This window comes from Rattus rattus, chromosome 3 (genome assembly GCF_011064425.1).
Source record: "Rattus rattus isolate New Zealand chromosome 3, Rrattus_CSIRO_v1, whole genome shotgun sequence".
Classification (NCBI taxonomy): Eukaryota; Metazoa; Chordata; class Mammalia; order Rodentia; family Muridae; genus Rattus; species Rattus rattus.
The window spans coordinates 116,886,754-116,909,905 of NC_046156.1; the positions used below are offsets into that span (position 1 = coordinate 116,886,754).

Here is a 23,152-nt window from a genome sequence, read left to right on the forward strand (position 1 = left end):
CTAGCATATACTTTCTTCTGGTACTCCTGGCTTAACACCTTCCAAATCTATATTTTATTTTTGCTGCCCTGTTACCTTCTGGGCACTGCCCCCCCCACACACACACACTTTCCACCTACACTGTTGGATGTTTTCTCTCCTGAAGCTCTTAAAATCTGATCCTTCTCCCTCTGAGTCATGGTGATTCTCATTCTCTCATTCTCTCTCTCTTTCTCTCCCCCCTCCTCTCTCCTCTCTCTCCCCCCTCCCCTCTCCTCTCTCCTCTCTCCTCTTCCCTCTACTCTCTCTTCTCCCCCTCTCTCCTCTCCCTCTGTCTTTTGTCCACACAATCTAAAAGCCCTGCCCCCATCTCCCTGCCCAGCCATTGGCTGTATGGCAATTCTTTATTACCAATCGAAGCCAGCCTGGGGCAGGGACCCTCAGGTCTGGAAGCATGGCTTTTGGGAGCTGAAATAAGACAAAGCATTAGAACCAATTCCCAACAATGAAACGTTAAGTAAATGGTCTAGATTCCGGTAAGAACATGTCTTCTAGAACGGCAGTACAAAGGAGCCTCCCATTCGTCTACACAAACCGCTGTAAAACATAAAGAGAACAAACTGTTAAAGGAGCTAGAACAAGCCTGACAGGAAGTATCAGGCGCAGGTGAGCTGCACAAACTTTAGTAATAGTTTTATTTTCACAAGATTTTGAAAAATTCACTTACTCTGACAGAAGGGCATTATAATATATTTATGTGTATTTCTTTTCTTTCTCTCTTTTAGTGTTTTTGTTTGTTTGCTTTCTGTATTGAGACAAAATTTCTTCATGTAAGAGAGCTCTGGCTGTCCTGGTACTCGTACTGTAGACCAGGCTGGCCTCCAACTCACAAAGATCCACCTGCTTCTGCCTCCTAAATGCTGGGATTAAGGGCGTACACACCGCACATGGCTTTTTCTCTATTTCGTAAAACATAAACAAAGCAGCTAGATATATGAAACCGTCTCATTAACCATTTGTAGTGAAATGAGATTAAAAGATAAAGAATGAGATACACAGATGTGAAAGTGTTTTATAAATTTGCTGAGTTTTGCAAACCTATCATCGCTGTCAGAAGATGAATATACTCAGCCACTAGAAAGAGTCTGTGACCTAACACACAGGTCTCTACTGGGAATCCTCAGGGTCTGAAAGGACAGCCACACACACACACCAACAGGTACAGAAAAACTGGGGTGGGGCGGGTTGTAGTTGTTCTGATGGGGGTGCCTACTTTGCAAACCCCAAAACAGCATAAGGGGGCAGGTTAGCTGGCCTCAGTGGGAGGTCTCTGTAGGAGTGGCCTCAGGTTGCAGGCATCAGAGAGGAGGCGGTTGTGGTTTCTAGTTATTGTGCACACTGGTGTGTCATTTGTAAACATTTGTACTTGGACCAGAGGAAGGCTTTTGGCCATTTGTTGAGCCAGGGAAGGCTGAGGTACTGGGTCCTTGCCATAGCTCTGCAATGTGCTTTCACTCAGGACTGCATCTGCCTCCAGTAGGCTTTGTAGTTACTAATCGAATCTAGCCACCCAAGTCCTGAAGATGCCTTGGGCTGCTCAGATGAGGTACTGTGAATGGAGCCTTGCCTGAATCCCCAGCCACTCTGGCAGGCTGGAGTGAGAGGGAACAGCTGGAGCTGATGTTAGCCTGTCTCAAAGGGGCTCTAGCTTCACTGTCTTTTGCTTGATAAACAGATGGGCTGAGAGGGTCAGGAAGAAATCTACATACAACCCTACCACAAATAAGAACAGGATCGTAGAGTCACTCGACCTCCCCAAACATCAGGTTTCTTATCTATTAAATGTGATTCAGTGAGATGATGAATTTGAAAATTTTTAAAAATTAAAAATGCCAAAAAAAAAAAACTGTTTTCATGCTGAAGGTCATAAACATTAAAAGTTGCCTGGTAAAGACCAAGTTGGAGTCAGCTGTTATTTATAAGTTTATGAGTGTTTGTAATAAATTGGAATAATAAATAGAGCATCACCCTGAGGAAATGCAGATTTCACAGATGAACAAATGGTGTGCCCTACTTTCAGAAGGCAAGGACAGGGTTGAACTGAAAACCAAACAAACTTTAAAGAAACCAGTAACAGATGAATTAACACTGGCCTCACACCAAACCAAACTGAAGCTTTAAGCCCACGAAAGATCAGGGAATAAAAACTCTTATGGGAGGCAGAGGTCATCAGTAGTTTGCATGAGTGGACAGTGTATGCAAAAGGTGATGGGTTCCTTGGGCAGCAGCTTTAGGGCCTGGCCTGCCTTCATGTCTAGGAGCAGCTGGAACAGCTAACACTGAGCAGTAGAGCTCTGTGGCTTATGACACATGTGGTGGGTAGTCAGGCAGCTACTGATTACATCACCGCTCCAGCCAGAAACCCCAGTTGCTCTGTCCAGGATGTCAAAAATGGAAAGCAGCTTTCTCCCCAGGCATTTCAAGAAACTGGGAGGCCAACTTTTGTAATGGTGCCAATTATGTAATGCTATGTACGAGTAAACCATGGCCCCAGGAACTCATTGTATAGCCATGTAAATTTCTCTAATGGAAACAGCTGGAGAGAGAGCGAGATTGAGCCCACGAGGCCCCCACACAGGAAAATGTGTGGGCCTGACCCCTTCCACTCTGGAAGGGGAGACCTGAGCTGCTTGGGCTGGGATGAGACGCTGAAAATCTGAGAAATGAGAATGAGCACTGAGGCTGAGATGTCCCTCACAATGGCATGATTAATCTGAAGGCACAGAAAGTGGCAAAGACCTGCCCCCACCCTGCTTTCCTTCAGACAGGCCACCCATGCCACCATGATGCCAGATGTTGTCATGCTTACTGCAAGATACATGCAGAGTTTTGTTTGTTTTCTATAATGATTGGAAAACTATCCCAGAACCGTTCTCTCTGTTCTTTGTGAGAGACAAGCCAATATCCCTTACATTGCTTAATCTTCCTGCCTCCACTATCCTCCAGCAACAAAATTCTGTTTAAAGATTGAATTTTCAAAACTCTTTACATCACCCAACATCCACTGTTACTTAGGATGTTACCTGTCTACATCCAAGGATCAGGTTGACAGGAACACAGATGGTAAGAGAGTAGATTCTGGAGTCAGAACATTCTAGTTTCAAATCTTGACCCTACCCTTTACTGGCAGTAAGGGCTGAGCAACCTCAATGAATTATCTAATTCCAATTTTCTTGTTTAGAAATAAATTGTATGTTATTATTTCCTATGTGTATGTATGGTGTGTGTGTGGGTACCCACAATGTGTATGTAGCAGTCGAAGATAACTTTGTGGAGTCAATGAGAAATGACTTCTACCTTTATGTAAGTTCAGAGATTGGGGGCAAGGTTTGTATAGCATGTGTTTAAGTCATCTCATCACCCTAGATCCTCAGTTTTCAAATATACAAAATGGAATAGGTGTGTGGTGTTATAGGTATTTGGTGAGGCTTAAGTTGATCTGTGTACTTGCACATATTTTATCCCTTTCTATGTACCCCAGGGTGTGTTAGATGGTAGATAAATGTCTGCATAAAGACTAGACCAGTACAAGTTATTAAAAATGGAGACATCACAGGCAAGCTCTCTGAGAAAGATACCATCTCTACCAGTTGATTGGAACTGTGTCCCTATTCCATTACTCAGACTGTGTACTACACTGAGAACGAGGAATCTGGTTTATCCTATTCAGTCTACCCACTGAGAACATGTGGTAATGTTCCCTAGCTATTGCTCTCAGAGTGCCCAGTTACTTTTAGGGTAAACCCACATTTATGAAGAAGGAAGAGGGTTGGCAAGATGGCTCAGTGGTAGAGGCTATGTAGTGGCTAGTGGTAAAGGTAGGCACACAGATTTCTGAGTCACACAAGGTGATAGAAGTGACTAGGTGGTCTCTGATCTCCACAGGTGTACTTTGGCACACACTCACTCACAGTACACACGCACAAATACATGTACACACACATATACACAAGCACACATGTACACATACACACTCACATGTACATAAACATGCTTATACACATATGCATTTACATGTGTACACACATACACACTCATGCACAAATGCACACATGTGCATGCAAACTCAAAAATATTTTTAAAAAATTAAAGTGCAACTTGAAACATACAAAAATAGCACCAACATCCTTAGATGCAATCCTTCCTGAGAATTTGTTGGAGATCATACTCTTTTTAAAAAGCATAATAAACATCAAGACACTTGAATTGTCACAAAACATGTTAAATTAAATTTAAAACAACAAATAGTACCTCAAGCTCAACCAGCATTTTAGGGGTCCTTATCTTACTATTTCTCTGGCTAGCTGTATGAAGCCATCTATCACCTTGTGTGCAATTAGCTCGTCGTGTAGATAAGAAGGTGAAACCATCTTGAAACAGGAAACCAATATTCTTCCTGTCTAATCAACAAATCTAAAAGATTTATTCTTTTCATCTATCTCCTTTTGCGTTTGTCCACCACAACAAGCTGCTTACAGGTTCAGGATGGTTTTGACAAGTTTTGACAAAGAGAGCATTTTCATGAGTTACTTTTGTATCTCCACCCCAAAAAGGAAAATTTGTTTCATACAGAAGGCGTTCATAATATGAATTAAAACTGCCACCTAAGTGTGGGCTAACCCAACCAAGAGGGATTTCACCTAAATCCATTCAGTCAGTGTATGGGGGTTTAAAGAAATTCCAGAGAGTCATCAGAAGAGGAAAAACAAAGGTAATGCTTTCTGCTACACAGGTAGACTCTGAAAATATGTGTAATATGTAAAACATTATGACACCCCCATACTATTTTTCCAGCATTAACAGTATAAATTGCCTCCCATGCTGAAGAGCTGCCTATCACCCTTGCTAATCACTCCTCACAGTGACTTGAAGTCCTGCAAGCATGTACAGCATGCAGCTCGCATCCTGTGTTGCACTGACGCTTGTCCTCCTTGTCAACAGCGCACCCACTTCAAGCCCTGCAAAGGAAACACAGCAGCACCTGGAGCAGCTGTTGCTGGACTTACAGGTGCTCCTGAGAGGGATCGATGTAAGTGCTGCCCCGTCTGTAGGCATTATCTTCAGCTTTCTTGCCAAAGGGTGTGTTTTAATAACAATGTGTTATGCTTTCTCAGAATTACAAGAATCTGAAACTCCCCATGATGCTCACGTTTAAATTTTACTTGCCCAAGCAGGTGAGTGGGTTTCTATGTTCAATTGGTTCTCTAATGAATTCAAAATAGCATGCATGTGTGTTCACTGATCAGATGAATAGTATCTCATCTGGAGAAAAAAAAGTTTCTTCAATCTTTCTCTGTAAAAATTCCTGTCTGATAATGGCACTTCTTTTAAATAGTTTTCTCTACATTTTTCCTATGTATTTGTATGTTGGGAGAGGGAATGAGAAGAAAATGCAAAATAACTGCATTTTGATCCTGGGATATTTTAAAGACTGTGTTGATTTCTCTTTTATGCTTGCCCTAGGGATAATTGAGAGAGATGCATTATTTTAGCTTGTAAAATGTCAAACTGACTGTAGAGGGTCTCCTTTTACAAACACTTCACTGTTTTAAGAAAGACTCCTATGACTGCGTCTTTGAGGAACAGCATAGGCAGTATTCAGATTCTAGGCTGATAATCTCAAGTGGAGGCCCAGCCCTGCGAGGGCCTCGGTCTCAGTGCCTCAGGAAGTTGCCTAGGCTCACTCCCCTACTTACTTCAGTGATGAGCTGAGCTATGCTTATCGCCTGTCCGGTGTCACAGCAGTGCCTAGCCAACTGCACACAAACACCCTATCAGTGTGAGTGAAGGAAACGTCCAGGAAGTATACAACAATTTTGGATTTATACAGTCTCTTTTTAACCAGTGGAACTAGAGAGCTATAATATTGCTACACGATACTATCTCTCAATATTGAAAGGTTTTTCTGGTCTCCTTTGGAGGCAGAAATGTTGTATGGTACAAAACAGCTTACCAAAGCTCCTAGAACTACATCAAGGGTAGAAATTCGCTCCAATCCTGACAGTCAAAAGAGGATGGACAACTTTGGTGCTAGAAAGAGCTTGTCCCAGACAAATCCAAGCCTAGAACAAAATGAGATGTAAGGGGACAAAGAGGCAACTGACCCACTCCCACTGAGTTTGGGGAGCTTTGCCTCTAGCTGTTCTACGGAGATGAAAAGGAAGGGCCCCAATTGTTCCTCTAGCCTAATTAGAGTCATATAACTTTCAACTCCAACAATAAAAAGCTGGAGAGTTCTGGGAGGGAAGGAGTTCCACAATGAATACCCAGAACACACCATATAACAAGTTGGAAGGTCAATAGCAGACAAGTCAGGAACTATGTGTTGTCTAGTCAAACCTCTTCCTCTAAAGATTGTTAGAGACAACAGAGATGTTAATTTAGAAAGTAGTAAAATTTCTAGAAATCTAAGCTTTTTCAATAATTATTGAAAACAAGAGTAATGTGGTAAATTCTGTTCATGTTTTTATTTAACCTCCATTCAGTATGTAAGATTTTAAAAACAATAGAAGCATGTAATTCAAAGGTTATGGTTAATGAAAAGGAGTGACTGACTGGGCCACTCTTGCTCCCCTGTTCATGTGGCCATGGGGAAGACACAGATTGTGAGACTTGGTAGAATGGAGATAACCCAGTTCATTGCAGACTTAAAGTGGCTGACTTTACAGAAATCATAGTGTACTATAGAACTAGATAATATTCTCTGTATATGTATATAACTATCTATGATATATATGCATTTAAACATTATTTCAGAAATGCATCTGAAAAATTCTCCAAGTGTTCTTTTCAAATGTTATGACTTTTTAATTGGCACAAATAGATTTCAAAGTTTATTTTTATTTATTTATTCATTTATTTATTTAATGTGTTTATGTGTGGAAATGCATGTGTATTATGGTGTAACTATGGAGGTCAGAGGGTAAAATAGGAAACGGGTCATTCTTTCTACAATGTGGGTGGGTCACTGTGATTGAATTCAAATCATCAAGTTTAGTGGCAAGTATCTTTACCTTAGAGCCATCTTTCTAGCCTTGACAAATGGGTTTTTTAAAAATTCATCTTTAGTAATTGCAGAGAATTATAAATTTAAGGAATATTATATGTATCTTTCTGGATATCTTGACACTTATCATTTGGGGCCATGATAACCTAATCTGCAAGATTTAGGTCTATGACAGTTGGCATCCAAGGAGTCCTGTCCCTTACCATTCTGTGATTCTCAACTCTGGGATTACATATTAGAATGTAGAATGTGAACTTTGCAGAATTCTTTGTATATTGGAAAAATAGTCTCAACTTGTGCTATGCATTTTGACAGGGAAATACAGACTTTTACAAAGCCTAAGGGAATTAGAACTTACTAGAGTGGTCTAATAGTTAATGTGAACCTTATGCTCTTCTAAATTTATGGCACCAATTACTTCAGTCCTTCTTCACACTGAGAACAGGGAGTGGTAAAAGCTATGTGCTGCCTACTTTTGATTAGAGAAGCTACAGGTTAACTTCTGGCTCTTCAGTATATGCTGAACTGAGATGATGGTTAAGTTTATTACTCCTCTAGGCCACAGAATTGAAACATCTTCAGTGCCTGGAAAATGAACTCGGAGCTCTGCAGCGTGTGTTGGATTTGACTCAAAGCAAAAGCTTTCACTTGGAAGACGCTGGAAATTTCATCAGCAATATCAGAGTAACTGTTGTAAAACTAAAGGTAAGGTGTGGCTTTATTTGCTAATCTGGAAATAAAATAGAGAAGAAATGCATTTTTAAGTGGCATGCCATTTCTGGTTTTTGTCAGGTTCTATGCATTTAATCAGCTAAAGTTTAAAGTCACTGTTCAAGTGAATCCTTCCACTGCAGGATGATGCTAGAATTCCCACCTACCATCTAGGAGCAAGAACACCCTGCTCCCTCCCGCACTAGCATAGAACTGGATGTGAGAGAAAGCACTGAGTAGAATTCCACATGAAACAATTAACTCTTGTTGCTGTCACGTTTATCAGATCAGGAAGAATTATCTGAAAAGTTTTTCCAGAGAAGTTGTGCTGGTATTGATAGAAGAACAGAGAAATTTGTCTCCAAAAATGGCAGCCTTTAAAATGGGCAGAGGGGACAGAGAAAGGCCACTCCAGGGCTTTGTTTTTAAATGCACAACAATCACAGACTCTGGTGAGGCAGTAGCAGCAGGCCTCCAGGAGGGTGTGGGCTAGTCCTTTGCAAACCAAAGTCACATTTTCAGTACACTGTTTCCATTTGAGGTTTTTAAAAGAGGCAGAGATACATGTCATCTAGATGTTGAAAGGCTTGAGTTCTTATCTATGCAAAGAAGGGTGCTCTAAAATCTATGGTCAACATCAGAAAATTCACCCCTAATGAATGGTACAAACTTTAGAGCTACCTGAGAACTAGAAAAGTGTGTTTCAAGAGCCACAGATTTTTAAAAATTAAAAATCCAAGACATTAGGACACCCAAGTAGCTATGTAAAGAGGGTATATAAGACCACAGCAGCTTATTTGAAAAGCAATATTTATTTAAAAGAAATATTCTGCCTCATTTGACTTACAAGGAATTAGTCAGATTTGGAAAAGCCATCCCATAAATTTGTCAAAATATTTCCTTCTCAGCTTGTCACCTAAAAACAGAATTAAAATATCTCCTTTAGCAAAGAGGGTTAGCTTCCAAAAAGCTAATCCACAGAACAAATTTATAATATCTATACATGTACAAACTTTGTGATTCATCTGCATTGATATCAGGGTATATCTATTTATAACAAAGTTCTCCAAATTTTCCCCAATAGATGCTTGTCCTACCTACTCTGGGTTGTTCCCATTCTGACTTGGGGGAAAGAATAGAATAATAGAATCTTAAGATTTAGCAAAGAACATATAACAAGCATCACTTCTTCATTCCTAAAGTGTTAAGCTGATGCATAGCTGTGGACACTTACCAGAGAAAAAGAGGTCAAACAATTGGATTTTGTACAAGTGTTCAGTGTTTTCATTCAAACATTCATTTGAAAAGCTTTCCTTGTATGCTCTTATCATTTGGTATCATAATAAATCATAACCCAATAATTTTGACCATTCAAGAAACGAGAATGTTTAGTATATTTAACCAGTGTTAAAATAAATGCCTAAAAACTTCAGTGAAGAATAATTGTATGTAAATTACCTCAGCCTAAAATTTTATATTCTTTTTGAAGGGCTCTGAAAACAAATTTGAGTGCCAATTCGATGATGAGCCAGCAACTGTGGTGGAATTTCTGAGGAGATGGATAGCCATCTGTCAAAGCATCATCTCAACAATGACTCAGTAATTATGTGCCTCCTACTTATAACACACAAGGCTTTTTATTTATTTAAATATTTAACTTTATATTTATTTTGGATGTATTGTTTACTATCTTTTGTAACTACTAGTCTTCAGGTGATAAATATGGATCTTTAAAGATTCTTTTTGTAAGCCCCAAGGGCTCAAAAATGTTTTAAACTATTTATCTGAAATTATTTATTATATTGAATTGTTAAATATGTGTATGTAGATTCATTAATAAAAGTATTTAGAAGAGTCGATGAATATAAATAAGCTTGGATGTCTGTCATTTTTAGGACAGCACAGAGTAAGCACTAAAATAATTCTATTATTTCTGTGAACTCTATGGTGGTCAATATGTTTACAAAAATCACTTTCCCCTGGAGAAGTGTGTAAAAATAACACAAGGATTTCTCACATTTCTTATAATTTTCCTTTTAAGTATTGATTGGATCTTTAGTTCTGGTATAAGAAAAGCTTATCAGGATATATTTTCATTTCCTTTAAGTTTAAAAAGTATACTAAGCAAAAAAAAACAAAAAAACAACAACAATTTAAATCCTTTTTATAGTCTGCTTTGTGTTGTAACAAAACTCCTGAGTCTTGATATTTTTTTTACAAAGAAGTTTAGCTCACAGTTTTGAGTGTTCAAGAACATGTGAGGATCTCACAGCAAAGTGACTTCACAATAGTGGGAGTGTGTCCAGAAGATGGGGTGTGTATGTGTGTGTGTGTGTGTGTGTGTGTGTGTGTGTGTTTGTGTGTGAGAGAGAGAGAGAGAGAGAGAGAGAGAGAGGGGAGGGGGGGGAGAGAGGAGACAGAGACAGAAAGAGACAGACAGACTTATAACCACCTATTTGTAGTCTCGGCCCATACAATCTGATCTGGCCTCCTGAAACAACATTCCTTCATTTATGGGGTAATCCCTGGGCCACAATATAATTACCGTGTGCCAACCCACCCACCACTTTCACACCATTACACTGGGAACTACTTTCTATCCCAAGAGTCTTTGGGGAATGAATCTCACATCTCACAGAATAATGTGTCCTCTATAGTTTAGCATTGCTGTCTGCATTTAAAAGCCTCACCTGGATAAATAAAAAATCCTCTCCTTTTCTTTGGTTTTCATTGGGTGCTGACAATGGCAACTATGATGCAAAGAAAGCTCCCTGCCTTTAGCTGTGTCTCTGTGAAGGTCACAGAGCTTGCCTTCTCCTTCTCTCAAAGTGGTTTTATGGATGTATTTTCTTTCTGGATCTTACTTTTCCTTCCACATCTCCTTTTAAGGTGGTGTAACTGGTTGAATAGTTGCCAGCTCTAGGGTACCTGTGCTATCCTTTACAGACTCCTTGTATCTTGACCAAAACTTTATAGACCATCCCTTTATTAAATCTTCCTTCTTGGAAATTCCATCTCTTTTCTGCTAGGACTCAAATGTAGTAATTGTACCAGAAATACCACCGGGAAATACACCCCCATATAGGACTCTGGAATTGTATTGATTATATATTGAATGAAAACAGTAATAGCTGTATATGCTTTGGTAGGTGGTATGTCTTGATTTCATGGTATAATAATACCATTTATATAACTATATAATCTGATGTTTACTTAAAAGTAACTTCAAGTCTTTCAAGAAAGAAATCAAAGAAGATTCCAGAGAATGGAGAGATCTCCCATGCTCAAGGATTGGCAGAATTAACATAGTAAAAATGGCCATCCTACCAAAGGCAATCTACAGATTCAATGCAATCCCCATCAAAATCCCAACACAATTCTTCAAAGACATGGAAAAAGCCAATTCTCAAATTCATCTGGAAAGACAAAAAAAAAAAAACCCAGAATAGCAAATACAATTCTTAACAATAAAAGAACTGGGGGAACCACCATTTCTGACCTCAAGTTCTGTTACAGAGCAATAGTGATAAAAACCACATGGCATTAGTACAGAAACAGACAGGTTGATCAATGGAATAATATTGAGGACCCAGAAATAAAACCACACACTTACACAACTTGATCTTTGACAAAGAAGCCAAAAATATACAATGGAAAAAAGAAGCATCTTCAATAAATAGTGCTGGTCAATGCTTCAATAAATGGCTGTCTATATGTAGAAAAATGAAAATAGACACATATTTGCCACCTTGCATAATACAAAAGTCCAAGTGGATCAAGGACCTCAACATAAAACCAGATACACTCAATCAAATAGAAGAGAAAGTGGGAAAGAGCCTTGAACACATGGGCGCTGGGGAAATTTTCCTAAACAGAACTCCAAAGGCTCATGCTGTAAGATCAAGAATTGATAAATGGGACCTCGTGAAACTGGAAAGCCTCTGTAAGGTGAAAGACATAGTCAATAAGACAAATCAGCAACCTATAGATTGGGGGAAAAAATCTTCACTAAGCCCACATCTGACAGAGGGCTTATATCTACAATATATAAAGAACTCAAGAAGCCAACCACCAGAAACTGAACAACCCGATCAAAAAATGGGATATAGAACTAAACAGAGAATTCACAAAGGAGGAATCTTGAATGACTGTGAAGTACCTAAAGAAATGTTCAAAGTCCTTAGTGATCAGAGAAATGCAAATCAAAACACCCTAAGATTCCACCTTACACCAGTCAGAATGGCTAAGATCAAAACGTCAGATGATGTGGGAAAAGAGAAACACTCCTCCATTGCTAGTGGGATTTCAAGTTGGTACAACCACTTTGGAAATCAATTGGGAGGTTCCTTAGAAAATTGGAAATAGATCTACCTAAAGACCCAGCAATAGTACTCTTGGAAATATACCCAAAAGATGTCCCATCATGCTGCAGGGGCACAAGTTCCACTATGTTCATAGCAGACTCATCTGAAGCTGGAAACAACCCAGAAGAATGGATACAGAAAATGTGGTTCATTTACACAATGGAATATTACTCAGCTATTAAAAATGAGGACGTCCTTGCCTTCCTCTACTCAAAGGATAAACAGGCTGAGAAAGAAATCAGGGAATCAACACCCTTCACAATAGTCACAAATAATATAAAATACCTCGGTGTGACTCTAACCAAGCAAATGAAAGATCTGTATGAAAAGAAGTTCAAGTCTCTGAAGAAATTGAAAAAAAAATGAGGACATTTTGAGTTTTGCAGGCAAATGGATGGAACTAGAAATATTCTGAGTGAGGTAATTCAGACCCAAAAGGATATGCACAGTTATGTACTCACTAATATGTGGATATTAGAAAAGAAGAAGGAGGAGGAGAAGAGGAGTAGGAGGAGGAGGGGGAGGGGAAGGGGGAGGCTGGAGGTGGTGCAGAATACCCAAGATACAGTCCACAGAACTCAAAAAGGTCAACAAGCAGAAGGGCCCAAGTGAGGATGCCTTAGTTCCTCTTGGGAGGGAGAAGAAAGTAACCACAAGTGGGGAGGGAGGGAAGGACAGGGGAGGGAAAGGGGATTGGACTGAGGCAAGAGGGGAACATGATCTGGTATTGGGTGGTGGAAAAGGACTGAAGCCCTGAGGGCCAGCAGAAAGAATGGAAACAGGCAACCTCTGGAGGAAGGACATTGGGAGGACTCTTCAGAATGTACCAGAGACCTGGGAGGTGAGAGACTCTCAGGACTCAAAGGTAGGGACGCTAGATGAAATGCCCTACAGTGGGGAGAGGGAACTTGTAGGGCTCACCTTCAGCAGAAAGACAGGGCATCAAGTGAGGGATTCTTTCTGTCTGAAAGAACTGTAGGGATGGAAATGGAGAAGAGCCTAAGGAAAAAAAGGTTCAGTGGCAGGTCCAAAGTGGGATCCAGCTCATGGGAAGGTCCTAGGACCTGATACCAATACTGAGACTATGGGGCTCTCACAAAAAGGGACCTATCATGACTGCCCTCCAAAAGACCCAACAAGCAGCTGAAAAGTCAGATGCAGATAGGTGCACCCAACCAACAAACAGAAGCTACTGACTCCTCTGGTTGAATTAGGGAAAAGCTGGAGGAAGCTAAGGAGGAGGGCAAACATGTAAGAGAATCAGCCATGTCAAGTAACCTGGACCCCTGAGATCTCTCAGACAGTGGACCACCAACCAGGGAGCAGACAGCAGCTGAAATGAGGTCCCCAACACATACACAGCAGAGAACTCCTGGGTCTGGACTCAGTCAGAGAAGATGCACCTAACCCTGAAGAGACTAGAGGGCCCAGAGAGTTTAGAGGTCTGATGGGGTGGGGATGTCCTCATGGAGATGGTAGGGAGGTGGCAGGTAGAAGGTATGGGATGTGGAACAGTTGGAGGATAGATGGAGAAGGTAATAAAATCTGGAGTGTAAAAATAAATAAAGAAAAAATGAAAATAGAAAGAATTTCTTAGCTGGAAAAAAAAGTACTTTAAATAGAAGAACGAATGGGAAACAGCACATGGGCTTCTGCACCCAGCCTTAATAGAGCATGGGACCAGAGTGGCCTCTTATGAATATTCATGAAAATGAGACTCTGAACTACAGGCAGGATATGTGACTAGAAACAGACACAGATAGCTACCACAGAAAACATTGTAGTTTTGATGACTTAAAGAATCAGAGGTTAGAGTTCTAGTTTACTAGAGCAGCCTTGTAAGAATGTATGAACCACATTAATAGAAAGAAGGCAACTATAAGAGTAGCTACAGAGGGTTGGGGATTTAGCTCAGTGGTAGAGCTTGCCTAGGGAAGCACAAGGCCCTGGTTCATCCCCAGCTCAAAAAAAAAAAAAAAAAAAAAAAAAAAAGCTACAGAAGTATGAATAAAATCTAATGTTTGTTTGCTGGTCAACAAACATTGTTAGGTACTAAAATCTACAATTCTTAACAAAGAATAACAGCCAGAGAAAGAGTGTGCACTGAACACCACAACCTCCAAGATGGGAAGGAATCCAGGTTCAATAGATCAGAAACTCTTATAGACTACCCCAGGTTAGGTGCTACAAATCAAGAAGACTGTGTCTTAGAAGGCAGAACAAACTAGCCTCGCAAACCAGTAGTAGGAGCAGTCTAATATCTGAGTATAGACTGTGCTAGGTCTGCTCTAAGGGCTTTAACACAGCCAGCAAGACAGCTCAGTAGTGAAAGCAATAGCTACCAAGCCTGATCACTTGGTGGTAGGAGAAAACTGACTCCTGAAAATTATCCTATGATCACCACAAGGGGGCCATATGTAGCAAGACAGTGTGTCACTATGTAGCTTAGCCTGGCTTTATACTCAGGTTCTTCCTGCCTCTTGCTCTTTAATGCTGGGTGACAAGTATTACTCTACCTTGCTGAATTTAGCACCATTTTTGCACAGTAGTATAACATGGGTTTTAAAAAGTGGGGTGAATGGGGAAGGGGCAGGAAAGGATTGAAACTAATATGTTAAATTATTACTCACAGATGTGTAAAAAAAGATATGGCATGAAAGAATCTAGGATTAATGGCTGAGCTGAATAGGGTTATTAGCAATATGGTTAATACATATGGGGTCAATTGTATTTTTATTTGTCAGTATCTCAGAGAATATATTTAAAAACAGTACTATTTACAACAGAATTCCAAACATCAAATATTTGGAAATAATTGTAGTACATATATGCCTATTAAGACAAAAAATATAGACTTTAAGAGCTAAATAGATGGTTCTAAAGACTACTTAATTGCAAGACTTGATATCTTAAGATGTTAATACTCCTAAAGTCTATAGAATTAATAAAATCACACTGAATTTTCTGTCGATTTTACTTGGTAGTATATGACAAAGGCTCAGGAATTGGTTATTAGATGTTACTGGTCTCAGTGACTAGGGTTTTGGGGTAAAATCCTGTAAGGAAGGTATGCCAGTTAAAGCAAGTCCACTGATAATTAGACAAGATGATGTAAAAGGAAGGGCTTTTATTAAGTCACCCATTTTCCAGATGTCTTGTTCAGCATTAAAGCTGTGAACCCTGGGCACATGAAACTGTATAGCTGTGAAAAATGTATGTGTGTACAGATGTGAAGGAAAGCTAGAGAGGGTTGACTTACACCTAAAGCTACTATTGTAAGGCCTAAGTGGCTAAATGTGAGAAATGTTTTAAAAAAATTAAATGTCATTTTAGTAATTGCACAGATGGCTGTGAACAATGTGGATAGTGACCCAAGACACAAGTATCACAATAGTAGTTATTTCAAGTGAGTAAAGTCTGATTACTAGGAAGATTCCTGAAACAACTACAGGACTTGAATGAGAGGAATGCTGAGATGGGGAAGGGCCTCTGTGGTTGATGGGAGTCAGGAGTAAATTGTGCTGATTTTCCTGGGGCTGGAATTAGAAGGCCTAGGAGAGGAATTAAGTTGATGTAAGAAAAAAAATCTGTTGAAGTTCTCTGGAGTTGATGTTTACAAAGACTCATGCTGTAGCTAAAACTAATCTAATGTCTCCATTGTGATTACACAACACTGCTAGCAGGGCTGCACTGTTTGCTGATAGAAAGTGATATAATACCTATGTCTTCCCAGCCAATAAAGTTGTTGGTTGAAGCAAAGATAATTAATGAAATTAAAAATAAAGGAGGTATTTGATAAAAATAGTTTAGGAGAGGTTGGAGTGTATAGATCATGAAGAAAACTCTATGACTGATTAGGTTATGAATAAAGTCATGAGTAAAAAGAATATGCAGAAATAGTCAAATGTTAAACTCATAGTTTGGAATAATTAATAGTAATTAAGTATCAGTTAGTAATCAGGTGTGTCAGAATAGTAGAATGATATTAGAGGTAATAGGCTAAGAAGGAAAGCATGTTTGATAAATGAATTTATACAGAAGGGAAACTGATTTAATGCCAGTTATACAAATAAAAATTGGAGTGCTGGTGTGAACACCATTTCCCTTCCAGTCTGCTCATGTGCTAGGGGCAGATCAGGTTGTCTGCCCCTTATTCTCAATGCTACCAAGTCTACAGGTCTCCCAGGAGATCTGCTGCAACTGAAGGACACAGGAGACAAGCTCTAGATAGAGACTCACAGGCCAGTTAACTCCAGAGACAACCAGATGGCAAGTGCAAATAAACCCTTTCCTCCCCAACTTATTTCTTGGTCATGATGTTTGTGCAGGAATAGAAACCCTGACTAAGACAAATTGGTACCAGCATACTGGGGTATTCCTGTGACAACCTGACCATGTTTTGGGGAGGACTATGGATGGATGGACTTTGGAACTTTGGGCTAGAAGAGCCATTGGATGTTAAGAGTTCTATGGGATGTTCTGTAGGAGCTTGGAAGACAATGTTGAGAACAGTGCAGAAGATGGAGGCCTAGCTTGTGAAATTTCAGAGACAAGATTAAAGATTCTTTTCTGGGCTGTTGCTGTTTTGATTGTGAAGATTCTGTGGTTTTGGTTAGCTGGGGCTGAAGAGTCAGCTGTGATTAACAAGACACCAGAACTGCTAAAGTGAAACCTTTGCATTACTGGGACTATTGATGCTGTCAGCTGGAGCTAAGAAATTAGTGGTGATTAAGAAGAGACCAGCATCATTGAGGGAAGTGTTTTCTGAGAGCACAAAGAGGCTGTGTTCCAGAGATGCCAAGGTTGTACCTCCTCCTGTGGCTGGACCTGGTAGTGTGTAAGAGTCACCCAGGTGGTACTGGTTTTGAAGGCATGAAGGGGTCAGGAAGAGCAGCTGAGGCAGGGCACTGTGAGAAGCTATGGAAGGCCATTGGTGAAGGGGCAGCCTCAGTTGGAATTGATGGCCCAGGACTGAAGTGGCCATGCAAAGGAGTTGAGGTCTGCCATCATGAAGAGAGCCTATGAGTCTGTTGATGAAGCCTAGTTGCAGTGGAAGACAGCAGTGTTTTGGAGATGCCAGTGCATCTCATGATGACCACCAAGAACAGCAACAGCAGTGGAGCCTAGAAGACAAGCTGTGTACTGCAAAGGGTAAAGCTGGAGAAGTAACCCAAGAGAAACCTAGAAGATCATGAGCGAATCCCAGACATAGGGCAGTTGGAGTTTGATTTTGCTTTTGATTGTGACTGTGCCCTGATATTTTTCCCTTCTGAAGTAAGAAAGTATTTTAGTGGAGTCCACAGTTAAGAGACTTTGAATTTTAAAAAGACTTTGAATTTTAAAAGATATTGGATATTTTAAAGGGATTGAACTTTTAATATGTAAAGACTGTGGGACTCTTAAAGTTTAGATCTTGGGGATGAATAAGAAAGTAAGGGTTGAGGCTTAATAGCAATGTGTTTGTGTGTCAAGTTGACAAGGGGTTAATTGTACTAGCTAGTTTTGTGTGTCAATTTGACCAAAGCTGAAGTTATCACAGAGAAAGGAGTCTCAGTTGAGGAAATGCCTCCATGAGACCCAGCTGTAAGGTATTTTCTCAACTAGTGATCAAGGAGGGAGGACCTGGCCCATTGTGAGTGATGCCATCCCTGGGCTAGTAGTCTTGGATACTATAAGAGAACAAGCTGAGCAAGCCAGGTGAAGCAAGCCAGTAAGTAACATCCCTTCATGGCCTTCGCATCCCATCAGCTCCGGCTTCCTGAATTGCTTAAGCCAGTCCTGACTTCCTTTGGTGATGAACAGCAACATGGAAGTGTAAGCTGAATAAACCCTTTCCTCCCTAACTTGCTTCTCGGTTATGATGTTTGTGCAGGAATAGATACCCTGACTAAGACACACCAACAGAATCCAGCTCTCCAACCACAGCAGGCTTGTATACAGAAATAAAAAACAAACAAACAAAAAACCACCCCACAATCAAACAGGTGAAGGAAATGAACAAAGTAGTCCAAGACCTAAAAATGGAAATAGAAGAACAAAGAAGAAATCACAAATAGAGGCAACCCTGGAAATAGAAAACCTAAGAAAGAGGTCAGGAGCTACAGATGCAAGCATTACCAATAGAATACAATAGAATACAGTAGATAATCTTGGGTATACAATACCCAAGAAAATACAATAGAAGATACAAAGCATAAAAAACTTCTATCCCAAAACATCCAAGAAATCCAACACAATGAGAAGACCAAACCTAAGAATAATAGGAATAGAAGAAAGCAAAGATTCCCAGCTCAAAGGGCCAGAAAAACATCTTTAACAAAATCATAGAAGAAAACTTCCCCAATCTAAAGACAGAGATGGCCATAAATGTACATGAAGCACACAGACCACCAAATAGATTGAACCAGAAAAGAAAATCCTCATATCACATAATAACCAAAACACTAATTGCACAGAATATTAAAAGCTATAAGGGGAAAGGGCCAAGTAAAATATACAGGCCAACCTATCAGATTTACACCAGACTTCTCAACAAGAGACTCTTAAGATCCTGGACAGATGTCATGCAGACCCAAAGAAAACACAAATGCCAGCCCAGGTTACTATACCCAGCAAAACTCTCACTCATCATAAATGGAGAAACCAAAAAATTCCATGACAAAACCAAATTTAAAAAATATCTATGAATCTAGTCCTGCAGAAGATTCTAGAAGGAAAACTCCGACACAAGGAGAAAAAAAACCACCAAAGGGGGGGGGAACCAAGAAATGAATCATCTCACAACAAACTCAAGAGAAACATAAACACACAATAACACCTCCAACAACAAACATAACAGGAACTAACAATCATCTGTCTTTAATGTATCTCAACATCAATGGACTCAATTCACCAATGAAAAGACATAAGCTAACAGACTGGATATTCAAGCAGGATTCAACTTTTTGCTGCATACAAGAAACACACCTCAATGACAAAGACAGACACTACCTCAGGGTAAAATGCTAGAAAAGAGTTTTCCAAGTAAATGGTCCCAAGAAACAAGTGGGAGATGCCATCCTAATATCCAATAAAATAGACTTTCAACCAAAAGTTATCAAACAAGATGGGGAAAGGGCACTTCATATTCATCAAAGGAAACATCTACCAAGATGAAGTCTCAATTCTGAACATCTATGCTCTCAATGCAAGGGCTCCCACAGTCATAAAAGAAACTTTACTAAAGCTCAAAACATATTTAGACCCCACACAATAATAGTGGGAGACTTCAACACCCAACTCTCATCAGTGGACAGGTCCTTGAAATAGAATCTAAACAGAGACACAGTGAAATTAACAGAAGTTATGAACCAAATGGATTTAACAGATATATACAAAATATTTCACCCTAAAACAAAAGAATAAACCTTCTCAGCATCTAATGGTACCTTCTCCAAAATGGACCACATAATCAGTAACAAAATATGCCTCAACACATACAAGAAGATTGAAATAATCCCATAAATTCTATCAGATCACCATGAACTGGACTTCAATAACAACAAAAACAACAGAAAGCCCACACACCCATGGAAACTGAAGAGTTCTCTACTCAACCATTACTTGGTCAGGGAAGAAATAAAGGAATTAAAGACTTTCTAGAATTCAATGAAAAAATAAGACACAGCCTATCCAGCATATGGGACAAAATGAAAGTAGTGGTAAGAAGAAAATTCACAGCACTAAGTGCCCTTATAAAGAAAATACAGAAATCCTACACTAGTAACTTAACAGCCCACCTGAAAGTCCCAGAACAAATAGAAGCAAATACACCCAAGAGGAGTAAACAGCAGAAAATGATGAAACTCCAGGCAGAAACCAACTAATTAGAAACAAAGAGAACGATACAAAGAATCAACAAAATCAAAAGCTAGTTTTTTGAGAAAAATCAATGATAGATAATCCCTTAGCCAAACTAACTAAAGGGCACAGAGACAGTATCTAAATTAACAAAATCAGAAATGAAAGGGGAGACACAAAAACAGAAACTGAGGAAATTAAAATAAAAAGAACAAAAACGTCAGATTTTACCTCAAAAGTCTTTACTCAATAAACCTGGAAAATCTAGATGAAATGAAAGACTTTGTAGACAGATACCATGTACCTAAGTTAAATCAAGAGCAGGTAAACTATGTAAACAGTCCCATATCCCCTAAGGAAAAAGAAGTAATTCATTAAATAACTCCCAACCAAAAAAAAAGCCCAAGGCCAGATGGCTTTAGTCTAGACAACACCCCTACATGGTAAAAGTATTGGAGAGATTAGGAATTCAACACCTTTACCTAAACATAATAAAAGCAATAAACAGCAAACCAACAGTTAATATCAAATTAAAAGGATACTTGAAGCAATCCCACTAAAATCAGGAACAAGGCTGCCCACTCTCTCCCTATTGATTCAATACAGTGCTTGAAGTGCTAGCTAGAGCAATTAGACAACAAAAGGAGATTAGAGAGATACAAGTTGGAAAGGAAGTTAAGGTATCACTATTTGTGGGTGATATGATAGTATATATAAGTGACCAAAAAAAAAATCTACCAGAGAACATCTACAGCTGAGAAACAACTTCAGCAAAGTAGCTGGACATAAAATTAACTCAATCAGTAGCCTTCCCTTTATACGAATGATAAATGGGCCGAGAAAAAAATTAGGGAAATAACACCCTTCACAATAGCCACAGATAATATAAAATATCTTGGTGTAACTCTTACCAAGCAAGTGAAAGATCTATAAGACAAGAAATTCAAATACCTGAAAACAGAAATTGAAAAAGACCTGAGACGATGGAAAGGTTTCCCACGCTCATGGATTGGTAGGATTATAATAAAAATGGCCATCCTCCCAAAAGAAATCTATAGATTCAATGAAATTCCCCATCAAGATTCCAACACAGTTCTCAGACATGGAAAGAGCAATTCTCAATTTCATATGGAAAAAGGAAAACAGGATAGCAAAAACAATTCTTAACAATACAATAACTTATGGGGGAATCACCACCTCTGACCTCAAACTGTATTACTGAGCAATAGGGATAAAAAACAACATGCTATTGGTACAGAGACAGACAGGTTGATCAATGGAATAGAATCAAACATCCAGAAATAAGCCCATAATTTTATGGATACTTGATCTTTGACAAGGAATCTAAAAACATACAATGGGAAAAAAGAAAGCATCTTCAATAACTGGTGCTGGTCTAAATGGTGGTTTGCATGTACAAAAATGAAAATAGATCTATATTTATCACCTTGCACAAAGCTCAAGTCCAAGTGGATCAAGGACCACTACACTATAAACCAGATACACTGAATCTCATAGAAGAGAGAGTGGGAAAGAGCCTTGAACCATTGTCACAGGGGAAATTTTCCTAAACAGAACTCCAACAGCTTATGCTCTATGATCAACAATTGGTAAATGGGACCTCACGAAACTGAAAAGCTTCTGTAAGGTTAAAAAAAAAAAAACAAAAAAACAAAAAAAAACAAAACAGTTAACAGGACAAATCAGCAACCTAAAAAAAAAAAAAAACCTTCACTAAACTCACAATAAGGGCTAATTCAAAAGAAAAAGAACCCAAAAAGCTAACCTCCAAAAAAAAAAAAAAACCAAATAACCCAATTTAAAAATGGAATAAACAGAGAATTCACAACAGAGGAATCTCAAATGGCCGGGAAGCACTTAAAAAAATGTTCAAAGTCCTTAGTGATCAGGAAAATACAAATCAAAATGACCCTGAGATTCTACCTCACACCAATCAGAATGGCTAAGATCAAAAACTCAGGTGACAGTACATGCTGGCAAAGATGTATAGAAAGACAAACACTCCTCCATTGCTGGTGGGATTGCAAACTGGTACAACCACTATGGAACTCAATCTGGTGGGTCCTCAGAAAATTGGAAATAGACCTACCTGATGACCCAGCTATACCACTCGGGCACATACCCAAAGATGTTCCATCATACCAGAGGGACAAGTGCTCTATTGCTGTAAATATTTTAACAATTTATATCCTCTCGCTGATCCCGGCCCACAGCTCACTGCTTCCAAACCCCTTGGGAGAGAGAGCTCACAGGCCAGACAGGTGGGCACTCCTGAGACTGCAGAGTGGGAGAGACCACCAATACTGCCCACCCCTGGCCACATCCCTGGACCAAGAGGAAACTGTATACGGCCTCTGGGAACCGGAAGATAGGGGCACTCTTATGGCAGACCCCACGCAGTACAGACACCTCAGAGTAAAAGGCTGGAAAACAATTTTCCAACAAATGGTCTGAAGAAGCAAGCTGGAGTAGCCATTCTAATATCGAATAAAATTGATTTTCAACTAAAAGCCATCAAAAAGGATAAGGAAGGATACTTCATATTCATCAAAGGAAAAATCCACCAAGATGAACTCTCAATCCTAAATGTCTATGCTCCAAATACAAGGGCACCTACATACGTAAAAGAAACCTTACTAAAGCTCAAAGCACACATTGCACCTCACACCATAATAGTAGGAGATTTCAACACCCCACTCTCATCAATGGACAGGTCATGGAAACAGAAATTAAAAACAGAGACGTAGACAGACTAAGAGAAGTCATGAACCAAATATACTTAACAGATGTTTATAGAACATTCTATCCTAAAACAAAAGGATATACCTTCTTCTCACCACCTCATGGTACGTTCTCCAAAACTGACCATATAATTGGCCATAAAACAGGCCTCAACAGATACAGAACGATAGAAATAATCCGATGCATCCTATCAGACCACCACAGGCTAAAGCTGGTCTTCAATAACAATAAGAGAAGAATGCCCACATATACATGGAAGTTGAACAATGCTCTACTCAATGATAACCTGGACAAGAAAGAAGTAAAGAAAGAAATTAAAGACTTCTTAGAATTTAATGAAAATGAAGGTACAACATACCCAAACTTATGGGACACAATGAAAGCTGTGCTTAGAGGAAAACTCATAGCGCTGAGTGCCTGCAGAAAGAAA

The 23,152-nt window shown here is 39.4% G+C and overlaps 1 protein-coding gene across 1 annotated transcript; it reads left to right on the forward strand.

Moving 5' to 3' along the window:
- Positions 1-4,913: 4,913 nt before the first annotated feature.
- On the forward strand, positions 4,914-9,619 carry Il2 (interleukin 2). Its single transcript, XM_032896763.1, has 4 exons — positions 4,914-5,068; positions 5,154-5,213; positions 7,604-7,750; positions 9,246-9,619. The coding sequence occupies exons 1-4, from the start codon at positions 4,922-4,924 to the stop codon at positions 9,357-9,359; spliced, it is 468 nt and encodes a 155-aa protein (XP_032752654.1). The 5' UTR covers positions 4,914-4,921; the 3' UTR covers positions 9,360-9,619.
- Positions 9,620-23,152: the final 13,533 nt, after the last annotated feature.